Below are 23,420 nucleotides of genomic sequence, written 5' to 3' on the forward strand. Positions count from 1 at the left end.
CCTATCATGTGCCCAAATAATAGATATGGTATGATAAGGAAAACGCACTTTTCAACCAAACGGTTGGACCGATTTTGAAAATGTCTTCACATTTGTACAGAGAACACTTCCACCAAAGGAAATTATTTCAAATTAAAGTCAGTTGTGGGCACCAATATGTAAAAAAACAATTAGACAAAATTAATAATATGTAGACAACAGGACATGCAAGAAACATCTGCAGACGTCTTCTTTTTCTTCACTCACCGCTCTTTGTCATAGAAGTCCATGGCCTTCTTGGACTTGTTGTAGGCAGCGACCCGGAAGGGGATGATCTCCACAGAGGTGAGGCCCGGGGCCATGGTGAGGACCTTGCTTCCGTGAGTGGGGTCATACAGGTCCTGCTTAGTCTCCGGATGGGGCATGCCAGCAGGGTCTCTGCCAACAATGTAGAAGTTGGCTCCGGCGATCATTCTGGCTCTACAGTGCCACTGAACCTGATGAGACATTGGAACACATGCGCGTTAATATTCAATCACACATGTATATCACGGGTAAATGGTTGAACAGTAGAGGGTCGGACTGACCGTAACCTCGTTAACAATAAGTCACCGATCCTCCTCACCTCTGTTGGTCCAGCGTACATCATAGGTGATGGGAAGATGGCAACAATGGTTCTGGCTGGGTCCAAGATGCCCTCCTCCAGGACAGCCGCGTGCTGCTTCATCCGCCACTCCAGCGGCACGTCGTCATCTTTGGTCCAGCCGCCGAGCGGGTGAAGCAGGAGGACTGGATTGTTGTAGCCACGCTCCAGCAGACGGCGCTTGGTGTCCTGCATCAGCAGGGCGTGACCGTTGTGGACCGGGTTGCGCAGCTGGAACGCGAATACTGCATCTAAGGGGGGAAAACACGGAGAAGCACAAAATAAAGTTCACATAACAGTAATAGTATCGGCAGTAGTACAGTACAACAGAGCTGTTGGGTTTCGTGATCTGTGCAGGCCAAATTATGTGAAGATTATTGTGCATTTTAATAAGTGTCACAGTAAACATGCTCATAATACCATTCACGTAACTCAAACTCTTAAATTTCATAAAGTTGGCATCGGAATTGCTCGTGGTTTGTGTTAAAGTCTGTTGATATTCTGTATTTTTTTTATTGTCAACAAATCCCACAAATGACCAACAATGAATTGATGTCACTAACAAGTATTTTATGTGTAGCAAAACCTAATATAGCTTATTCTTCCACGTCATAGAGCTCCATTGTTGTCCAGAAACTAATCAATGTTGCACTGGGTGACATCATTACCACGAACATGAACAGTGTTGTTTGTTTTTTGTCGATTCCAAATCTGTTTGAGTAATGTTTGCTAAAAACTACAGTCCCTGTCTATTTTAGGAACTCATTCAGCCTTTTTTAAACAATGAAAGTACATATTACATACTTATTTTTTTAATCCGTTTTTAGTTCTTCAGTAGGAATAAACAGACTTGAGTATTTAGGGACGAACGACTAATGGATTGATAGTTTTGATCTTTTTGTGGAGTTTGTTAACAATAAAAAAATATAGAGTATTATAATCTGTTAAGTGCACATCACAACATGCTCACACTAGTAACAAAACTCAGGATGGGACCAAAGAGCAGCAAAGAATGCTGAAAAACTAAAATGAACACATACTGTATTGGGGTGATAAATAAATGACATAATCTTGAACGCAGCATTCACATCAAAGTGAGCAAGTGAGAGTTAAAACAGGAGATCATATTTCATTGTTTGTGACTTTACTTTTTGGTCTCCATTGATCACTGAGCACAGATCACAAACATTGCCATGCAGCTTTAAATTTACCATTTTATTTTTGCATCTGGTCCTTTGTCAAGTTCTTCTGAAAGACAAATGGTGCACTACTAAATACATTGCTTTTAATGTTTATGTTTATTAATTTCTTCACTAGCTGCGATGGATGTTTTTTATTAAATAGTATTAATCATAAGTGTCACGCCAGTAGCTACTTGCAACACATTGTATGCCATTGTGTGTTCCCTGATTGTTACTGTAGTTGTGTGATTTAGTCATTTCGATTTTCTAACCTGCTTTCATGCCTTTGAACTTCTCCTTGAGCTCCTGCGGAGTGAGGCGGTAATGGTCGAGTCCGTCGTTCCATTTGATTCGCTCCAGCACCTCCAGGTCACCACCTACCAGCCAATCGCCTCCCTCCATAACCATCTGCACAAGGTCATACACAGAATATCTTTTTTAAGGAGTCAAATAATTACCTGTATTAATATTCAGGTGCCTTTGAACTGAATAATATGTAATATTTTTCCGGGACTTGATTTCTATTTTATTTGCCACAAAATGACAAAGTTCAGTATTGACACAGCGGAGGATCTTTTCATGTGGAAGACATCAAAATTATGACTCTGCGTGTTGAAGATATTCGATGAATGCCTTATCACCTTAATGTAAGGGTGCTGTGGACAAGTGGTGCCCCACTGTCTGGCGCTGCGCTCCTCCTTGCGGTGTGGGTAGAACTCGGGGTTCCTGAGAATAGCCACGCGTGAACCCTGGTACTCCAGAGCTACGGCTGCACAACCGTCCAGTTCCCGCTTGACCTCAGCGCTGACAGGCAGGACGATGGGAACAGACAGGTTGATGGCCCCGCCTGAGACAGAAGAGGATGCAGTGATTTCAATCAGAGAGTAAATATCATCACAAAAATGTTATTTACACAATGCTATAAACAGTAAGAAAACTAATACAATGCACTGCACACACAGATACTGAACCCCAAATTGACCCCAAAGGCTGTGCTTGCAATTGGTGGTGTGTGTGAATGAATATTTAGATTAGATCCTGATGGACAGGTTGTCACCTTGCACGGCAGCCTCTGCCATCAGTGTATGAATGTGTGTGTGAATGGGTGAACGCTGACATGTAGTGTAATGCGCTTTGAGTGGTCGGAAGACTAGAAAGACGCTAGTCCATTTAAAACACTCATCACATCTGATAAGTAAGTTATGATTTATGTTTGGGGACAAGCAATAGCAGTTTTTCCCAACCCGGTGTACTTCTACAGATGCCAGGGGGTACGTGGAAAGATTTAGGTGAGTTGCAAATAATTAAAAAAATCCACATATTGAGTCAACTGAACACTTGAACACCACATGTTGCAATTGAGAGTGCATTAAACTCGTCAGCAGGCGAGAAAAGTTAAACAGTAGCAAAAAGTACTGAACAAACACTTCAAATAGTTGGCTAAAAGTAATGACTAAACAGTGGCAACAGATGTCAAAAAGTAATGGATAAACAGCTGAAACAGAAAGCTGAAAGAAATGGATGTGTAAAACACATTTTACTACCTGTTCTGTCCTTTAGGAACATGTAAAGTGTTTGGATGGGGTGTGCCTGGGTAGCTCTGTTTGGAAATAAACTCTCTAGAATGGGATTTTTTTTTTTCTGTTGTACAGTACTGCTGTCATATTTAAAAAATCAAATTCCAAGTCATAAAGACAATCATTCATAGTTTTAAGAGAACATTGTGTAACATGTCAGGGGATCTATCATTAGAAATGGAATATAATATTCATAACTATGTGTTCTTTAGTGCATATTCACCTGAAACTAAGAATCGTTGTGCTTTCGTTAGCTTAGAATGAGTCCTTCATATCTATGTAGTGAGTGGATCCCCTTCACGGAGTCCACCATGTTTCTACCGTAGCCCGGAACCGACAAACCACACACTGGTTCTAGAGAGAGCCTTTTTACGTTTTTACGTTACCCGAATGCCACCGTAGTTCTCTGACACGCTTGTGAAACTGCTGTAACGTGAGCCGCAGAGTGCAAAAACCGCGGTACCGCCAGCCGCCGTCTGACTTCCGTTGCTCCTCAAATAGTGTTATTTTTGTAAGGATGGCCTCTGAGCGAGGAGAACAGTGTTACCGCGGTTTTGCGCTCGGCGACTCACTTTACCGCAGTCTTGGAAAGGGAGGAGTATTCGGTTGGTTGCAATCTGCAACCACACCACTAAATGCCAGGTAGGGCTGAGTGGTGTATAGACAATAACCTAGCACGTTCTAAGAAGAGTAATTAAATACGACCGTCTCTTACCATCCAGCAGGCTGCCAAAGTGTAAGACCTGGAGGAACTCCCTCTCTCTCATGAAGCCCTTCAGAGGGCTAGCCCAGCCTTCTGACAGGACCTGCACCCACTGTAGATCCAACTGTGGACAAAGAATAATCACTCATTAGAAACAGCATGCAAGACACTTAACGTATGGATTTAACTGCACTGATGGTATTCAGTGTAAATGTCAATACGCTAATCAGCAAGTCTGTAATTACACTACGAATGAAAGAATCAATGGATTGTGTGTGTAGGAATGCTGGATGGTGTACGGGGTTACACTTACTGTGCTCCGTTTGAATGAGACATTGCTGCTGACATGATAATCATCAAGAAATCCTCATTAAACCATAACAAGATGGTCTGAGATAACATGTTGCGTACGGAGCCATGGATGAATAATAAACTGAAGATGGAGGAGATATTATGTATTCTTTCCTTCTTATTTCAAATACAAAAATAGAGAGTGAAATAACCATTTGACTAGGCCCACTGAGAAGATAGAACTAGAAAGAACGTTCACTTCAAAGTACTTGTACGTAGACGAGGCTGAAGCGCTGCCCTGATTCATTTATCTTTATTTCCACACTGCTATATGCCTGGTAGGCTTTTATGTCTTTATTAGTACCCAGGGAAGACCATTAATGCACCGTGTCCGAACAGTGGGGAATGTTTATGGGCTCATCATGAGCAGCTCTCCGCCATGTCCCGTATTGACCCCCTTGTCCATTTGCTGTGTGATAAAAAAGAAGCCTGTGTGCCGGAGCGGTGGGTTACCTTGGTGATGCTGATGGTGGGGAGCGTGTCTGCGTCAGCCACAGCAAGGTTCAGCTTGTTCTCTGTAACAAAGAGTTCATTCACCTCCTCCATGATCTCGCCTGGTACAATATTCTATATACAAGGAGAAAAAGGGAATATTAATATTATAGTTGGATATGGTTATTAATGTAGGGCTGCAACTAATGATTATTCTCATTATCGAATATTCTGATGACTTGTTTCCCTGATTAATGAATCAATTGTTTGGTGTATAGAATGGCAAAACAATTTGAAAAACATCCGTCACAATTTCCCAGAACCCAAAATGACGATTGCTTGTTTTGTCCGACCAGCCGTTCAAAACCCAAAGATATTTCATTTGCTATCATAAATGACAAAGAAAAGCAACAAATCTTTATGTTTGAGAAGCTGGAACCAGAGACCGTTTCGCATTTTTCAAACTAGTCAGATGCCTGACCGACTAGCACTGGACTTTTATTTCTTCTTTCTTTCTCCCTCCCCCTTCTCTCCTTTAACCTTCCATTAGTGAACGTGAGACTACAGTAGGTGAAGCTCTAAATGGTCCAGGAGATTCGACTGTTTTCAGGCCATTAAATAGGTGTTTTCGCAGGTCGCAATAAGCACCATAGATGTGGGTCAGTAGCGGCCTATTACGCCTACTTCACTAGAGGTCGCTGTCATCTTCTTTTATACTTTCTTTCGGTGGTCTACCATGTGAATAGATGATAAAACCCAGTGGCGGCCGGCCAATAGAGGGCGCTAGGGCCATGCTAGGCCGAGTGGACATCGCTACGCAGCTGGATGACGGCCACAGGACTGCGGTGAGGAAACACAGTGTCTTATCAAACACAATCCACCGGGTCAATTTCTAGAAGAGGCCTAGTTGTTATTGAAGATTCAAGATTAATGTAATTGTTATTCAGACTATACGCAGGCTAAATGCACAGCAGAATAAAATGACATTGCATCTGGCTCATGAATGTAATATACAAATGCAAAAAAACTGACTAAAGTTTAATGAAAAGTGAATTATATAAACATACTGTAAACAACAGTGAGTATATTGCACACAATCTCCTCTCTGTGTGAGGACAGTGCACCTGACCAGCAGCACCTGACCTGCAGCACTCAGAAGGAGAGAAATGCAAAATTCTAATATGCAGGCTTTCTCATCACATTGACTTTTCTTGTACATAGTTCCTTAGTCTCATTTGCTTAAATTGGTCATGCAGGCATCACAATTTAATTGAGATCGGTAAATTAGTTGTATTGTTCTTGTTAACTGTATTTTATGTAGTATTAATATCTGTGGATGTGTTATGGTTGTGCCTTATGAGTAAGGTGAGAGAGTTTTGAAACAGAAGTGTTGAAGGAGTTTACTATCTTTACACCTCAAGGCACTTGAGTCCATGTTTCTGTACATTCAGGTGTCCAAATAGCTTCGGGACTTAACAGCAGTTTTCCTATTTACACTTCCTGTTTACTTCCCCTGATCTTTACCTCACTATTGGTTTACCAAACAAAGCAAGGTCAATAGGAGCATCACATTAAGTAAACATTTCTATTACATGTTATATTGTTATATTACATTAGTATTGTATTACATGTTTATTATTGTATTATAATACATGCAGTGATGGAAGTACTCAGATCTTGTACTTCAGTAAAAGTAGCAATACTACCATGTAGAAATATTCTGTTACAAGTAAGAGTCCTGCATTCAAAATCCTTCTTAAGTAAAAGTGCAAAAATACAAGCATATGAATATACTTTAAGTACCAAAAATAAAAGTACACATTATGCAGAATAATGTATATTAATGGATTATACTTATTGATGCATTAATGTGTTCATCACTTTAATGTTGTAGCTGGTGAAGGTGGAGCTCATTTTAATGACTTTATATACTGCTGGGTAGTTTAATCTATAATAATACATCATCATTTATTCGTTGATTATATTTTGTATTAATAATCTGAATCTGTAAAGTAACTTAAGTTATTAAATCAATGTTGTGGAGTAAAAAAGTACAATATTTCCCTCTGAGATGTAGTGGAGTAGAAGTAGAAAGTATCAGAACATGGAAATACTCAAGTAAAGTACAAGTACCATCAAATTGTACTTGAGTAAATGTACTTAGTTACTTTCCGCCACTGAGTAAATGTTATACTGTTGTGTTTTTCTAAGCATTCTTTACTGCTGCTGTTGGAATAAAATAATTGTGGATTATTTAACTGCAAAGTAGTAATGTGTTTTTGATACCTTCACTTTTTTGCATTAAATCATACCGGGATGTTTGCTGAAATTGATTGGATGTGGCACAGCCCTACCTAGAAAACTTTCCACCAGTCGCCACTGATAAAACCTACTAGTGGGTGTAGCAGGGCCCTACTGACCCATATTTATGAGGCTTATAGCGACCGATAACGCCCATTTAATGGCCTGATAACTGTCTGATCGGCTGAGAAGATTGACTGTCAAATGTTCAATATAAATTTAGAAATCCTTATTCAACTAAGGAACAATTTTGTCAATGTTGAGTTTGAAGCCAAGATGAAATGAATAAATGGGGCACTTTGTTATATTTCTAAAGCCTGCTGCTTTATTTGCAATATCAATTAGGTGTTTGTCCTCCTTTGTTGGTTTCCGATCCTACAGGTAGCTTTTTATGCATTTACCTGTTATCTAAACCCTAAATTAGTCACTATTAAAAGACAAGAAATAAACCAGCAGCTGGCTACTTGGGGTTGTGAGTGCTGGAGTTAGGAAAACAGACTGAGGCCTTTGGAAAAATATACTGATAATCCCTGCTACCTCCCTTTTGTTTTGATGTGTAATTGCATTGTAACTGTGCATTGTGTATACATTAAAACATCATTAACATGCCATCACATGTCAGTGTCCACACCAGTGCCTAATAAATTGTTGGCATTTAATGTTAGCAGATAAAAAGGATAAATATTTTCGGAAATGCAATAATATTACCAGATTGCCCAATAATATAAGCTATTGAATGAGCATTCAACAGTTACATAATTTACAGTTAGGATGTGTCATTTTACTCCCACCACAGAAGGAAATGGCATGACTGTTCACGTAGTGAAGCAAATTACACCTGGGTTAGTGTCACCAGTGAACTATACTTAGAAATGACTCAAACCTGCTGTGACACAGACCATGCCTTGGAGCATTTATGAAGAAATACACTTACATGCATGTAAATGCATGTTTACATTCACCTGTATGCTTAAGTTCTTGGTGCAAAAAATGCATTTTCATCTCGGTGTATAATCTTGCAATGCCAGATATTTCCACAAAATGTTTGTAATGTATGATATGGTACGTGTGGAAATACGTTAATCTTTTTTCTACCCTGCATATTTGTCATTCTACAGTGCTCCTGCTTTCTTTTCAAGTTAATACACTGTTGCCTACCTAACACTTGTATATTTGTGAATATCCAAAAATATATCATACAACTGCCATTTCATCTTTTATTTCTTCTCCTGACTCTTCTGGCTTGAGGGCTACACTTAATTTTTTTATGTGCTTGAATCTCTCAACAGCCGTTTGCAAATATACTGGAAAAACAAAGTTTGGAAACTTGTGTTTGGTGGATTATTTCTCTGTTGTTACAATGCTAACTGGCATTGTATTTTACATCGTTGGAAAGCCTGTTTATTTACCTTTGCAATGATGTCCAACTTGTAAGGATCATGCATTTGTGGGATGAGCAGCACAGCTGATTATGTGGGTAGCGCCCAAGAAAAATTTGCCAAAATGCTCTGCCAATGGTAAACAGTGTATTCTCATAAGGCTACCAGGAAGCCTGCAATGACTGCCCTTCACCGTCAGGCCCGTTTGCGCTGGTGTCGACAACACAGACAATGGAACCTGAACATGTGGGGGAATGTCATGTTCAGTGATGAGTCCAGGTTCTGTCTGCGAAAGTTGGATGGCAGGGTCAAAGTATGGAGACGACGCGGAGAACGCTATGCTGATTGTTGACTCGATCGAGTAACAGCTTTTGGTGGGGGCAGTGTCATGGTGTGGGGCGGCATCTCCTTCACTGGCAAAACAAGGCTTGTCATCATTGAAGGCCATCTCAATGCTGTGAGATATCAGGATGAGATTCTGCAGCCAGTGGCGATCCCATATCTCCACAATCTGGCACCTAACTTCATCCTTCAAGAAACAACGCAAGTTGGACATCATTGCGAAGGTAAATAAACAGGCTTTCCAACGATGTAAAATACAATGCCAATTAGCATTGTAACAACAGAGAAATAATCCACCAAACACAAGTTTCCAAACTTTGTTTTTCCAGTATATATAGTATAGCTACATTTTCACATATAACCTGTTAACTGCTTTCTCCCCAGATACGGAGTTTGACCATGCAGTGAACGATGCTCTCATGAGGTTTTTTGACCAGTGCACCAGGTTTGTGCAGGAAGTTGATAACAACCCCTCAGCTCTGTCAGAGGTGGACAAGTTCAAGGAGGGACCAGAGATGAAGAGGGTCACGGAGAAGATCGCAGACCGTCTCGGAGTCAACTACAATAGCATCACAGCTGGTCAGTGGTGGAGGATGGTATTCAGATCTGTTATTCATGTTGCAAACACTTATTACAACATTATATAAATGCACCTTTACAGGTAAAAAGCCCTGCATTCAGAATAGGGATGCACCGAGATACCGATACCGGATCTGATACCGAGCCGATACTGACTCAAATAGCTGGATCGGATATCGTTGGCAATGGGGCCGATCCATTCAATTCAGTTCTATTGTCATGTTCTGGCTGTGCCAGCCTCTTATGATTTACTTTTGTGATTTTGGATTTGGTGTTTGTTATATTATTCCGGTGTTTCCTGTTTTATTTTGGTAATTCACTCCTCCTGTGTCTTGTCTGGTTTTACTTCCCTCCTTTGTTTGTTTTCCCGCCTTTTGTTGATTGTCTGCCCCGCCCTGATTTGTTTCACCTGTGTGTAGTCTTGTCTAGTATTTAAGCCTGTGTGTTTCCCCTCTGTCCTTGTTGGTTTGTCTTGTCTCCCCAGTCCCGTCTACCTTGTCCTCCGTGTTCATTGTTTCCTCCAGCTCTGGTCTTAGTGTTCCTCCTGCCCGTGTTCTCGTATCCTCTGGTTTGTAGTTTTGTTTTGTTCTCAGTTTGGTTTTGGTATGTTTTCTTTGTACTTTGTTCCCCTCCTTGTTTTGTGGTTTTTGGATTTTGTCAGCTTTAAATAAAGCTCGCTTTTATTTAAAAACTTCCGTTCCTGCTTGTTACTCTGCGTTTGGGTTCCCTCTGTAAACTCAGCACACGACAGAACGAACCAACCGGTAAAATGGACCCAGCAGAGCTGCAAATGTTTTTTTTTGAAAGTTTGTAATTTTGAAAGGACTGTGGAAAGACTCTTTTCTGCTGAGTCTGATGCTTGGAGTCCCATCTTGGAACAGCTTGCTGTGCAGAGGCTATATTTTAAGGAGAAGCCATGGGTGAGCCATTTTGTGCCCCACTTAGACATTGTTACAAAGAGACTGAACCAGTTCATGCACACCCATCAGCTCTCTCTGCCTACAAATCACCATTCTCAACTACAGACTGTTAACATTGGCTTCCTGACCTTCCAGCCCATGCCCCAGCAGTCAGCTAGCTCTAAGCTAGCATCAGCCCCAGATCTGTTCTTAGGAACCCGCCTTGCCCTGGGAGGCCCACTAAGTTTCCAGTCTAATCCTCGCCATGCTAGCATCCAGGACACTAGCTTCAAGCCGGATGCCATGCTAGGGGTTGGATCTCCCAGAAGGAAGCGTGGGTCTCAGAGGCGGCGTCCTCCTAAGTTTCTCAGTGTTCAACCCGAATTCAAGCCTACTCCTGTGTCGGCGGTCCGGCCGACCTCTGCTCCAAGTGTCCTGTCGGCGGTCCGGTCGACCTCTGCTCCAAGCGTCCTGTCGGAGGTCCGGCCGACCTCTGCTCCAAGCGTCCTGTCGGAGGTCCGGCCGACCTCTGCTCCAAGCGCCCTGTCGGAGGTCCGGCCGACCTCTGCTCCAAGCGCCCTGTCGGAGGTCCGGCCGACCTCTGCTCCAAGCGTCCTGTCGGGGGTCCGGTCGACCTCTGCTCCAAGCGTCCTGTCGAGGGTCCGGCCGACCTCTGCTCCAAGCGTCCTGTCGGGGGTCCGGCCGACCTCTGCTCCACGTGTCCTGTCGGCGGTCCGGCCGACTCCTGCTCCACGTGTCCTGTCGGCGGTCCGGCCAACTCCTGCTCCACGTGTCCTGTCGGCGGTCCGGCCGACTCCTGCTCCACGTGTCCTGCCGGCGGTCCGGCCGACTCCGGCTCCACGTGTCTTGTCGGCGGTCCGGCCGACTCCTGATCCACGTGTCTTGTCGGCGGTCCGGCCGACTCCTGCTCCACGTGTCCTGTCGGCGGTCCGGCCGACTCCTGTTCCAAGTGTCTTGTCGGCGGTCCGGCCGACTCCTGCTCCACGTGTCCTGTCGGCGGTCTGGCCGACTCCTGTTCCAGGTCTCCTGTCGGGGGTCTGGCCGACCTCCGTTCCGGTTGGACCGCAACCTTCACCTACTTTTCCGGTTGGGTCGCAACCGCCACCTGCTTCTCCTGTTGGGCCGCAACCTCCACCTGCTGTTCCGGTTGGGCCGCAACCTCCACCTGCTGTTCCGGTTGGGCCGCAACCGCCACCTGCTTCTCCGGTTGGGCTGCAACCTCCACCTGCTGTTCCGGTTGGGCCGCAACCGCCACCTGCTTCTCCGGTTGGGCCGCAACCTGCACCTGCTGTTCCGGTTGGGCCGCAACCGCCACCTGCTTCTCCGGTTGGGCCGCAACCTACACCTGCTGTTCCGGTTGGGCCGCAACCGCCACCTGCTTCTCCGGTTGGGCCGCAACCTCCACCTGCTGTTCCGGTTGGGCCGCAACCTCCACCTGCTGTTCCGGTTGGGCCGCAACCACCACCTGCTTCTCCGGTTGGGCCGCAACCTGCACCTGCTGTTCCGGTTGGGCCGCAACCGCCACCTGCTTTACCGGTTGGGCCGCAACCGTCACCTGCTTTTCCGGTTGGGCCGCAACCGCCACCTCCTGTTCCGTCTGGTTCGCCGGTTGGGCCGCCACCTCCTGTTCCGTCAGGTTCGCTGGTTGGGCCGCAACCGCCACCTCCTGTTCCGTCTGGTTCGCCGGTTGGGCCGCCACCTCCTGTTCCATCAGGTTCGCTGGTTGGGCCGCCACCGCCACCTCCTATTCCGTCTGGTTCGCCGGTTGGGCCGCAACCGCCACCTGCTGTTCCGGTTGGGCCGCAACCGCCACCTGCTGTTCCGGTTGGGCCGCAACCGTCACCTGCTTCTCCGGTTGGGCCGCAACCACCACCTGCTTCTCCGGTTGGGCCGCAACCTCCACCTGCTGTTCCGGTTGGGCCGCAACCACCACCTGCTTCTCCGGTTGGGCCGCAACCTGCACCTGCTGTTCCGGTTGGGCCGCAACCGCCACCTGCTTTACCGGTTGGGCAGCAACCGCCACCTGCTGTTCCGGTTGGCCCGCAACCGTCACCTGCTGTTCCGGTTGGGCCGCAACCACCACCTGCTTCTCCGGTTGGGCCGCAACCGTCACCTCCTGTTTCGCCTGGGTTTCAGCCCAAAAACCTTGTTACTGTGACTGCTGGGCCACAGTTCCAAGACCCCGAGTTCCCCGGCTCTGACTCTGCCTTGCCCCCGGGTCATCTGCCGGAGTTTCTCGGCTCGGACTCTGCCCTGCCTCCGGGCCGTCTGCCCGAGTTCCCAAACTCTGTCCCGGTTCTGCCCCCGGGCCGTCCGCCCGAGTTCCCAAACTCTGTCCCGGTTCTGCCCCCGGGCCGTCCGCCCGAGTCCCCAGACTCTGTCCCGGTTCTGCCCCCGGGTCGTCCGCCCGAGTTCCCAGACTCTGTCCCGGTTTTGCCTCCGGGCCATCCGCCCGAGTTCCCAGACTCTGTCCCGGTTCTGCCCCCGGGTCGTCCGCCTGAGTTCCCAGACTCTGTCCCGGTTCTGCCCCCGGGTCATCTGCCGGAGTTTCCCGGCTCTGTCTCTGCTCTGCCCCCGGGCCGTCCGCCCAAGTTCCCAGGCTCTGTCCCGGTTTTGCCCTCGGGCCGTCCGCCTGAGATAATCGGTGCCCGGTAAAAACTTCCGTTCCTGCTTGTTACTCTGCGTTTGGGTTCCCTCTGTAAACTCAGCACACGACATCTATGTTTATATTCTTTATACATCACAGTATATACTGGAATTTTAATTCCGGTTTAAGTTTTGACCAGTTTGTTGCTGCATTAAAAAGGTTTACACTTGAATTCCTGTTAATTTTTTTGATTTTTTACCAAGTTGCTGGTGTACAATTTATTATTTTATTGATAAATAACAGTTCAGTTCATGTATATCTATGTATTTATTTGTTACATTTTGTTTTACAAAGTCAGAAAGCAATGCTTAAGTCCAGCCTGATGTTGCCTCACTCATAAATTAATGATCCCAGTCACTTCCACACAGTGAGGCACACAGCTTATTAATTAAACGCTGGTATCGGATCGGTACTCGTTATCGACCGATATCCAAAGCCCAGGTATCACTATCGGTATCAGGACTGAAAAAGTCGCATCGGTGCATCCCCGTAATAAATCAATAATTAATGGATTCAAATGGAGCCATTTTTAAGGAAAATCATCTGAAGATCAGCAACTGTGACTCAAATACTCAAGAACTTTGTGTCTATTTTCACTATGCTCAGTACTAAATCACATTGTTTTTTCCCCAGAAAATCTCTTAAGTAATTGATAGGATATTGCAGAAGTGTAAAATAAAAAGTCACATTTATTGTGCTTGGAATATAGGACAAATACATTTCATCCTTTTATGTGTAAGGCAACATCAGGCTTGACTTAAGCATTGCTCTCTGATTTTGTAAAACAAAATGTAACAAATAAACACATAGATATACATTTACTGAACTGTTATTTATTATTAAAATATTAAATCGTACACCAGCAACTTGATAAAAAAATCTTCAAAATGAACAGGAATTACAACATGTGGGATCAGGTTGGGCGTGCTGTACGTGTTAGAGTGACCAACACAACCACGCTGGCTGACCTGCAACGAATCCTGGTTGAGGAATGGAACGCCATTCCACAGCAACGCGTGACCAGGTTGGTGACCAGCATGAGGAGGAGGTGCCAGGCTGTTGTGGCTGCGTATGGATCGTCCACCGCTACTGAGGCTCCTGACGGTGTATTAAATGAATAAAGTGTAAAATTGCCAATATGTCTTGTTTGTTCCTTGTTACTGATAGAGAGTTCAATCATCCAATCCACCAAACAACTCAAAACAAGAGTCAACACCAACAGGAGAATACACTGTTTACCATTGACGGAGCATTTTGGCAAATTTTTCTTGGGCGCTACCCACATAATCAGCTGTGCTGCTCATCCCACAAATGTATGATCCTTACAAGTGGGACATCATTGTGAAGGTAAATAAACAGGATTTCCAGCGATGTAAAATACAATGCCAATTAGCATTGTAACAACAGAGAAATAATCCACCAAACACAAGTTTCCAAACTTTGTTTTTCCAGTTTATATGGGAATACACAGTATGTATACAGTATATCCATGACAGGACATTCCTAAGAGGGATCTGTATATCACTGTAACTACATTCCCATCCTCTCAGCCTCAGGGAACAGGAACCCAGCTTAACCAGCAAACTGGTTGTGCTTAAATGTGAGTCACCTCTGCCTCATCGGCAGCAGAAGCAATGCTACTGTTTCTCTATGTCTCTATGAAGACCTATTATTGGTTGTGTTCTGTGGTCAGGGTTACACTTGTCTTTCTTGTTTGACTTTTGTGATATAGATTGTGACAAATAAAAGCATCACAGTGATGACATGCCAACATTGTACAGTGTAATGTGAACTTTTTGTCTGCATCTATGACCGGATCTGTAATTCATTTGCATGAATTTATAAATGATTATAAATGATCATTGGGTGGCAAAATGTGGCACTGAGTACAAGACAATACCTTATTTTTTTATTTATTCTCATCTGTGAAATGTGAGAATCATTTCCTATAGGTTCCTCTATAGTTTTCTACAGCACAAATCATTTAAAATAAATTATTTCTAGACTTAATAACCTGTTATTTTAATATCATATGTTTTATATTGTGTGCATATGCTGTTTCTCATTTCATTCAGCTTAATCATAGATTTTTTTTGCTGCTGCAATGACCTACTATTCCCTCTGTAATCAATAGAGTCATCTGCTCTGAGCAACCAAACACCATCTTAAGGTCACCATGATGTTATCTGTCTCTAGTTGTTACAAACCTCTCCTCTTTCATGTGAAAGCCTCCTGGCTGGAAAACTGGAAAATCCAGGACTGACACAGAGCAGTACGTTTTCTTCATGTGTACCATCTAAAGTCATTGTTTAGTTTTAGGGAACCAGCTAGAATAGCTTTGAGGCATAATCTCTTATTTAAATAAGGATATAGTATTCCGGGTACTAACATCCGACAATGTAAACCGAATGACGCTGATGAAGAATACTTGCCAAACGTCCTGATTTTCCCGGGAGCCTCCCATTTTTCCATTGCCCTTATTATCTTAACCTGTTTTTTGGCACTGTACAGAGTGTGTAAGCCTCACTGTTTCCACCCGGACGATAATAGAGCTACACCTAATGTCGTTTCCCGGCGGAAGAGGGCTGTTCACGACACAACGCGGTGTTGCGGGGCCCAAAGTTGGGCATTTCTCGACACAGCGAAAAGCTGTCGTGGCGCGACGCAAGCCATTGGAAATAACGGGTTTCAGAGCGCAGTGGTGCTGTTGTTGTGTTGTGTCTGAAACGGCCGTCAGTGAGTGAGAGAGGGAGAGAGAAATGGAGAGTATTAAGAGAAAGAAATACTCAAGCAGGTGCAAAAAATGAATAAAATCTGATAATATTAGTTCACGCTAGAGATTCACACAAGTTCATGCAAGAGGGGCAGATTTTCCAGTTTTCTTTCCTGAGAATTTAAAGTAAAACTAAAAGTAGGCCTAATTAACATAAAAATACTGTTGCAGCAATACTGTTCATTCTTTAAAAGTCACCAGAATGAAGGAAACAAAGTCTCTGAACTCGTATTTTTCTGGGGGAGGACACCCAAGTCTCAAGGTTAGCAAGTATGTGAAGAAGGCCTGTGTGAGATACAATGTGAATAATACAGTGGGCTGTGTTACACCCACCTGCTCCCTGAGCAGCTCCAACACCTGGTGGAGGCACTCATTCACTGTGAGCTCCCCGGTTTTCAGCACTAGATCTGATGCCTCGGGACGTTCGTACTCTGAGTCAATTCCGGTGAAACCTGGAAACAAATGTGAGACCACAAATCAGCATTTACATTCCATTGTAATAAGGTTAGAGTGAAACGGGTTTGGCATTACTTATGTCGCTCATAGAGAGGCAGCATGAAAAACATTGGGTGATAGTTTGCTAAGGCGAGCACTGTCGCACCGACCTTTGATCTCTCCGGCGCGAGCCTTCTTGTAAAGCCCTTTCACATCCCTGCTCTCACACACCTCCAGAGAAGCGTGGATAAACACCTCGAAAAACGGCAGTCCGGCGCCTGCGTGGATCTTCCTCGCCTCATCACGATCCTGTGGGAGAAAACAGTGCAGTTATTGCAGTGTATACTGATTACTGACTAGTATACTGACTTTTTGGAGAAAACATTCAATTGTTTCATTGTTTCCAGCTATCTGAATAACAGATATGCAACAGCAGCACAAGACTTCAACTGTTTTTCTGACCTTGGCGCAAGGAGAGATGAAACTGGCGACGCACACCAGCCCAGCGTCTGCGAACAGTTTGGCCACCTCGGCAACGCGACGGATGTTCTCCTCGCGGTCTTCGGCGGAGAAGCCCAGATTCTTGTTCAGGCCGTGGCGAATGTTGTCTCCGTCCAGTGAGTAGCAAGGAATAGCGTGGGACACGAGGAACTCTTCCAGGGCAAAACTGATGGTGGTCTTCCCGGCACCTGACAAACCTATATAAAAAAAAAATGTGACAAGACATATAAGCATGACTGCGCCACTGTTTTTAAAATCAGATTAACCCGTATGGTTCCTATGTGGCAGCCACCTCATGACCAATACATGGATGTCATATAAGACCGTAGAGATTTACCGGTGAGCCAGATGGTACAGCCTCTGAAGCCTCCTCTGCTGCCCACGATCTGCCCTCTCTTGCTCCGGGTGACATGGTGGGCCTGGTACGAGACATTGGTCGACCTGTTGAGATCCTGAGACAGAAGAACACATGCTCAGACAGACAGAAGCCAAAGTGTCTCTCTGGTGGGAGTTAATTATGGTAGCTGGATGTAAAAAAAATAGCCAAACAGGATTGGGCTGGTCGCATTAAACCATCTAACCATGCCTGAGTTTGTTTGACAAAGACTCGTCATATCATGCAAAACTAACACAACAGTGATTCACACTCAGTTTAGCATAGCATAACTGGTTTTACATTCCCAGTTGAGAGTGACTGTGTGGAGCAGGCTGTGGATAAATGGGGCTGTATTGACTTCCAGTGGGGAGGAGGGAGGGAGAGGACTGACCGGACACAATGTGTCCAGTGTGCTGCCTGCAGCCCAGCGATGATGTGGCAGTGGCACACGTTCGCCCTCTGCACCCACTTTCCCCTCTTCCCTACATCCATCCCATGGCTTCACTTTTTGCAGCCCGCCTACTCTTCCTCCTCTTAATCACTGTCCCGCTGTGCTTATAAACTGCCTCCACCCAGGGTTATACGTAACATACAAGACCGTGCCACAAGGGTTTCAGTCTGACAATCTGCATTTAAAGAGCCATTTTTCCACACACAAAAACAGCCATGAGTGTAAAAGTCAATGACCTTGATTCACCACGCATAAGGGTGTGGTTCAATCAAAGTGGGGGAAGATCACCACATAATGTTATACTTTATTACGGTTGTCTTCCTAGTGGAGGGGACTCATAAATGTGCTGGGTTTATGGATAATCCAGTCCGGCCATTGCTGGTATGAAAAAATAGAAATCACACCAAATATGACTAAAAGTTTTTCAAAAAATGTGCAGTTTGGTAAAAAAAGCGTGACGTTCAATACTGCGGAAGGATGTAAATGTATAGTAGTGTCATCATTTGTCATCAATTGGCGTTAATCTACCGCAGTGAGCATTTCGAAGTGACTCACAGCTGTTACTCACGGCTCGTAAGCAGCACAAAAAATGAGTTACACGCTCTAATGATGAGCATAATGTCATAATCAATTGACACGGCCAATACAGCTTGTGCATGTACACACCCCACAGCTGGAGAGAAACAGCACTATTCGTCCACATCTTGGCACCTAGTCACCAAGTGCGTATTGTTTAAAGAGAAAACTTTGGACGTGCTTATTTCATTTGAATTCATCTTTGATCTCTTCCCTCAATTTGCTCGCTTTTACATTTTTAGTTGTTCTGTTGAAAAAAGCACTTTCAGCTGCATTCCTGGGTAAGAAATGTGCTATAAACTCTTGTTATTATTACGTAACTCTTTTTTCCTCTTGCTCCCAGGACAGATTACATACTCTTTCTCAGGAAATCACAAAAAGATAAACATTTTTGATTATAAAGTGGTCTGAAATTTCTCAACTGAAGGCATATTTTTTACTAACATGTTTTTGCACTATGGAACTGAGATGCTGGAAACTTGAATTTCCCTCGGGATCAAGAAAGTTACTATCAATCTATCTATCTATCTATCTATCTATCTATCTATCTATCTATTTATCTATCTATATGAAATAATGGGAAAATAGTAAGGGTGCTTTGTGACAGTAATAATAACACTTTGGGTGCTTTAATAAAAAAAAAAAATCACAGGTGATCTTAAAGCTGCATAGGGGGAAAAAAAAAGTACGATATGTACTGTACTTTCATACTGTATGAAGACACAAAATAGGTTTGTGAATGTACATGATTGAGCCAAAAGGTAATTATTATTCTCATTGGTAGCAGCATTCCTGTGCAGCACATATAGACTGTGCATATGCAGCATCTGTGAAACAGTGGCCTCTTTCTCCCCAAACTACAATATGAATGGGCTACACTCACATGCCCTCTATACCTTACTACAACAACCAGCCTATTCAGAGGCAAGGCAAGTCTGTAGCCTTCACACCTGGCAGTCACTTCCAGTAAAGAGGCACAAAAAAAAGTGCAGAAAATGATCTTTTAAAGGCAACATTGTAGTTACTTTGAAGGACGAGGTCGCTGTCAACCAGGAGAACACATATAGCGGATAGTTATGGTGTAAGCTGTATTATTAAGACACTCAGCGGTGACACAACGTTACTTAAGGAGGAGTTTTACATCTCAGGCTCTCACACACACTTGGCTGAACTTTTCACAATCATTTCTAATCTGACAGCTGGCATTTGTAGTTGTTAATCTCTCCACATCTTACTCACCGTACGAAGCTTCTTCACTCCAGACATTTCGCTGGTTAACACACCGCCGACGGACTGACTGACTGCTGAACACCGGGGCTTCACGCTCACACACCGGGCTGGAGGAGAGAGAGTCGAGGAGTCGTGAACCTCCACAGAAAAACTGGTCCTGAAAAAGAAGACGAGGGGGGTTTAAAAGGAAACTTCCCAGACACGTAGCATTCCGCTGGCCCAGCCTCCTCTTCGTCCTCCTCCTCTTCCTCTTCCTCCGACAAAATCTGCATAAGCAACTGTAACGTTATATTACTGGAGCACCAACACCCTGCAGCACTATAGGACAGGTCGGGCTGGATATTCCCTTTACTCTATTGTTAAACAGCTGTTTTAAATTACACCAATACTGTCAACAAACAATGAGGAAGTTACTTCATATTATATCAGTTCACAACATAAGATAATAATGATAACAATTATAATAGTAATTAGAAATATTCAGTCATTTTATTCAGCCGAAGTTACAAAGTCGTTCACACAATATGAAGTAACTTGTCTTATTAGTTACCTGATTTGATGTTAAGTGAGGGAACATAATGAATTCCCAAAACATGCAATTAATTAAAGGGAGCCTTGCAGTGGTTCCCACAGTAAGGTCTGGGGACCCTCAGGGGGTCCTTGATGTGGTAAAGGGGGGGGGGGGGGTCCTCAGCAGAAATCATTTAATCATTTATTTCCTTTTTTTTTAAACTTTGATATTTATTTTGCATTTTCAGCTTACATCATGATCATCCATACAGAATTCAACGAACAATACAACACTTAACAAATTCAGCAAACAGTACAACATTTAACAAAAAACAGTTGTCAGGGCCAGTCAAACATGTATATATTCTCCAACAACACATGTCTCATGTTTCATGTTCCATGTAAATGATCAATTTTTCCCAGTTCTTGTCAAAGATATTGCTTCTGGTACGTCAGTTTTTCCATTAAAAAAAATATCCCGGACAATCTCAAACCAGTGATCTTTCCCTGGAGGTTCCGCTTTATACCAGTTTCTTGTTATAGCTTTTTTGCTGGCTATAAGCAGAATTTTTGCCAGATATCTATCTGCTCTTTGCACTACCTCTTCAATGTTCCCTAGTTGGCCTCCAGATTGCCACAGAGCCTCCAACATGGTTGCTGGGTCTTTAACTGTCTGCTTTTGATTTGCGGTGTTATGAAGAACCTAGTAAGATTCTTCCATCCAAATTCTCTCCATACTCGTGAACTACTATTGTGTCATACACACTGTGTCATACACATTTTAGACCATTCTTTGGCTGGGAATCATTTATTTTCACTATAATTTAATCCATAAGTAACACAATGACAGAATTCATATGACTATCCTGGTCATGGGTTTCATACACTTTCTTTAATAAAACATCTAAAAGCAACAGTCCTATCAGACGGGGGGGTGGTGTTGGATTTATTATGTACAAAAGTGCTTACTATGATCTACAATAACCTGACTGTCGGATTTGTTATGAATAGAGTGAATTGTGGGGAAAGAGAGGAGAGGGAGGTGCTGTTCTTCTTTTTCAAGGCCAAAGGGAGGAAGGAGTCAGAAGGAGATAACAGAAGAAGAAGACATGCAGCAGAAACATCACGTGCCATAAGCTCATGAATATTAATATTGTGTAAACCATGAATAGGCTGGATCAGGGATAGCTCGGGGTTCAGACTTCGCGAACTGACCCATGCACTGTATGTTGTCAGGGACACGTAGGTTGGATCCAGATATCTGTAAACTCTTTTATTTTTACTTATGCAACATTGATTGTTCGGAATAAATTGAATCATTATGCTTTAACTCATCTGTTTGGAAATTCTCTTTGTCACACAAGATTAACCAACACGTAACTGGGCCTTGACCTCCTGGAGGTAGAAGGCCAGTTCCTTCAGTGGGGAGGGGGACCCTGGGACAAGATCTTATGGGGTCTGTGCGGTTTAATTTGTGTCTGTTTGGGGGTCCACTAAGTTGGGGAACCACTGGCCTAGGGTGTTCTTAGTAGCCGTGACCAGAGAACGTATATTGCCAAGAAGTTAAAGGGACTGTTTGTAAGAATCAGAAATGCTTGTTAGCAGCGACACCTGTGGCCGTTAAGTCAATGATAGTCAGTGTCAGGCTCGCGCTTGTGCTCGCTCTACATAGACATGAAGGAGCATCGCTCAAAACAGTGAGGCGACACACATCAGCTAAAACCACAATATCACTCTATATTTCACCTGCTTGGCGGTAATGTTAGCTGACCAGACGAAGGTTTCCCCATGAATCACTGCTGATCCTAGTGTTGGCTTTTCCTGCTTCAGCCTCCCGACCGCGGCCGGAGGGAGACAACGGCACCCGGTCGGAGACGATAATGTTTCTCGCTGCGGAGCTCCGTCACTTCACAAGACACGGAAAACCTCTGTTGGTCTGGAGGAGCTGCAGCATTTATTTCTGCACAAACGTCCCCTGTACATTCACTAGATATTCTCAGAGCTAAACTAACTCTTCTGCAGTGTGGAGTGTGCGCGCGTTCACGTCTAGAGGTGGAGCGAGCTGAGTGAAGGCAAGCAGGCAGAGGAGCAGAGGAGCAGAGTACAGCAGAATAGAAGAAACAAATCACCGGCATTCACAGATAAAGGATCTTTCTTAGTTTATTCTGGGCAAAAAAAACGAACGCGTTTCAGCTATAAGACACTGATGATGGCTTACAGCTGAAACACGTTCGTTTTTTTGTTTCTTCAGCTGATTTAATGTAAGCTACAATGAATTCACTTGATTATCCATATTATCTAAATGCATTTTGAAATGTCATGTTGTCTCTTTGGGACTCAAACACGTAGGCTATGTGTCACTGTCATTTTACAGGTGAAGACCACATCTCAAGTGCGGCTGTTGGTAAGTATTTTAACTAACTAACTTAGCCTACTGTGCTTTTCTTTTTTTACCTGTACTTCACCTGAGAATTTCCATGTTAATTTATACTTCTACTCCACTACGGTGAGGCAAATGTTGTACTTTTCACTCCACTACATTTATTTTTGACAGCTACTTTGCAGCTTATTAATATAAAATATGATCAACTAATAAATTCCAGTGTGTATTCATGGATTGGCTACCTGGCAGTTTATAACATTAAAGTAGTTAAAACCAGTAGTTAAACCAGTTTAAACCAGCTGCAATACTAGTGATGCTTACACATGAACGCATCATCCAACGATATAATATAAAAATACCATGACCCTTGTGTAGAGTTTGTGTACTCAGATAAATCTGAATAACCTGGGAAAGCACAGACTGTACTAGTTTAGATACATTACTTATCATCCTCGCCTCTGCACTCTGCTAAAACTGGCTAATCACAAGTAACTCTTTAACAATAGACAATGCTTTCACTCAGAAGCAGGGTGGAAGGAGTGGGCTACAAGGGGGGGAAGGCTAAACCAAGATTATAAAGAATGATGTAGTGAGGTAGCTTCCCTAATGAATATAAACTAGCTGACCAAATAGCTGCAGGTTTTGAAAACATACCTATAATAAGTGCTCTGATCCCTATCACTCCTAACAAAAATGTTGACCGCATTAACTACATCCACTATAATGTTCTCCGTTTGACTAATCTAACCCGTGATGCAATTGCCGGACTAGCTGAACAAATGGCTCCTACGTCACTGATGGTGATCCAAAATAGAATGGCATTAGATATGCTGCTGGCAGAGAAAGGCGGTGTATGCTCAATGTTCCAAGACTCATGTTGTATTTTCATCCCTAACAATACAGCGCCGGACGGGACTGTAACTAAGGCGCTAGAGGGGCTCCGGACGCTGTCTGAATCCATGCACGATGACTCAGGTATCAACAGCCCCATTCACGACTGGTTAGACCGTACCTTTGGGAAATGGAAGTCCATGGTGGTATCTCTATTCTCCTCAATCCTAGCTGTGTGTACATGCTTAGTATTATGCGGTTGTTGCTGTATTCCTTGTATTCGCCACCTCACCTTATCTAAATGCATTTTGAAATGTCAT

General features: G+C 43.8%; 2 protein-coding genes and 1 long non-coding RNA gene across 5 annotated transcripts in view; all 3 read right to left on the reverse strand.

Annotated features, from left to right (window-relative positions):
• The window catches only part of ptena (phosphatase and tensin homolog A), a 24,126-nt gene extending 19,980 nt beyond the window's left edge, over positions 1-4,146 (reverse strand). For both annotated transcript variants that reach the window (XM_037781327.1, XM_037781326.1), the window contains exon 1: positions 4,134-4,146. The gene's annotated coding sequence lies outside the window, so the exon portion shown is untranslated. The remainder of the gene's footprint in view (positions 1-4,133) is intronic.
• The window catches only part of LOC119495106 (bifunctional 3'-phosphoadenosine 5'-phosphosulfate synthase 2-like), a 21,365-nt gene extending 1,756 nt beyond the window's left edge, over positions 1-19,609 (reverse strand). Inside the window, exons 1-11 of the mRNA XM_037781322.1 lie at positions 19,386-19,609; positions 17,081-17,195; positions 16,705-16,940; positions 16,413-16,551; positions 16,141-16,259; positions 4,888-5,001; positions 4,096-4,207; positions 2,445-2,650; positions 2,076-2,211; positions 605-873; positions 247-476 (exon numbers count right to left, since the gene is read on the reverse strand). Coding sequence (XP_037637250.1) covers positions 247-476; positions 605-873; positions 2,076-2,211; positions 2,445-2,650; positions 4,096-4,207; positions 4,888-5,001; positions 16,141-16,259; positions 16,413-16,551; positions 16,705-16,940; positions 17,081-17,195; positions 19,386-19,412 — 1,703 coding nt within the window. The 5' untranslated portion in view covers positions 19,413-19,609. The remainder of the gene's footprint in view (positions 1-246; positions 477-604; positions 874-2,075; positions 2,212-2,444; positions 2,651-4,095; positions 4,208-4,887; positions 5,002-16,140; positions 16,260-16,412; positions 16,552-16,704; positions 16,941-17,080; positions 17,196-19,385) is intronic.
• Positions 11,351-11,829, reverse strand: LOC119495110. Of its 2 annotated transcripts, none has more exons than XR_005208358.1 (3): positions 11,793-11,829; positions 11,523-11,702; positions 11,351-11,396 (listed from the first exon to the last, which is right to left on the reverse strand). It is a non-coding gene; the product is annotated as an uncharacterized LOC119495110 (long non-coding RNA). The 2 variants fall into 2 exon arrangements; XR_005208359.1 differs by lacking the exon at positions 11,351-11,396 and adding an exon at positions 11,404-11,456 and having other exon boundaries at positions 11,517-11,702.
• Positions 19,610-23,420: the final 3,811 nt, after the last annotated feature.

This window comes from Sebastes umbrosus, chromosome 10 (assembly GCF_015220745.1).
Source record: "Sebastes umbrosus isolate fSebUmb1 chromosome 10, fSebUmb1.pri, whole genome shotgun sequence".
Lineage (NCBI taxonomy): Eukaryota > Metazoa > Chordata > Actinopteri > Perciformes > Sebastidae > Sebastes > Sebastes umbrosus.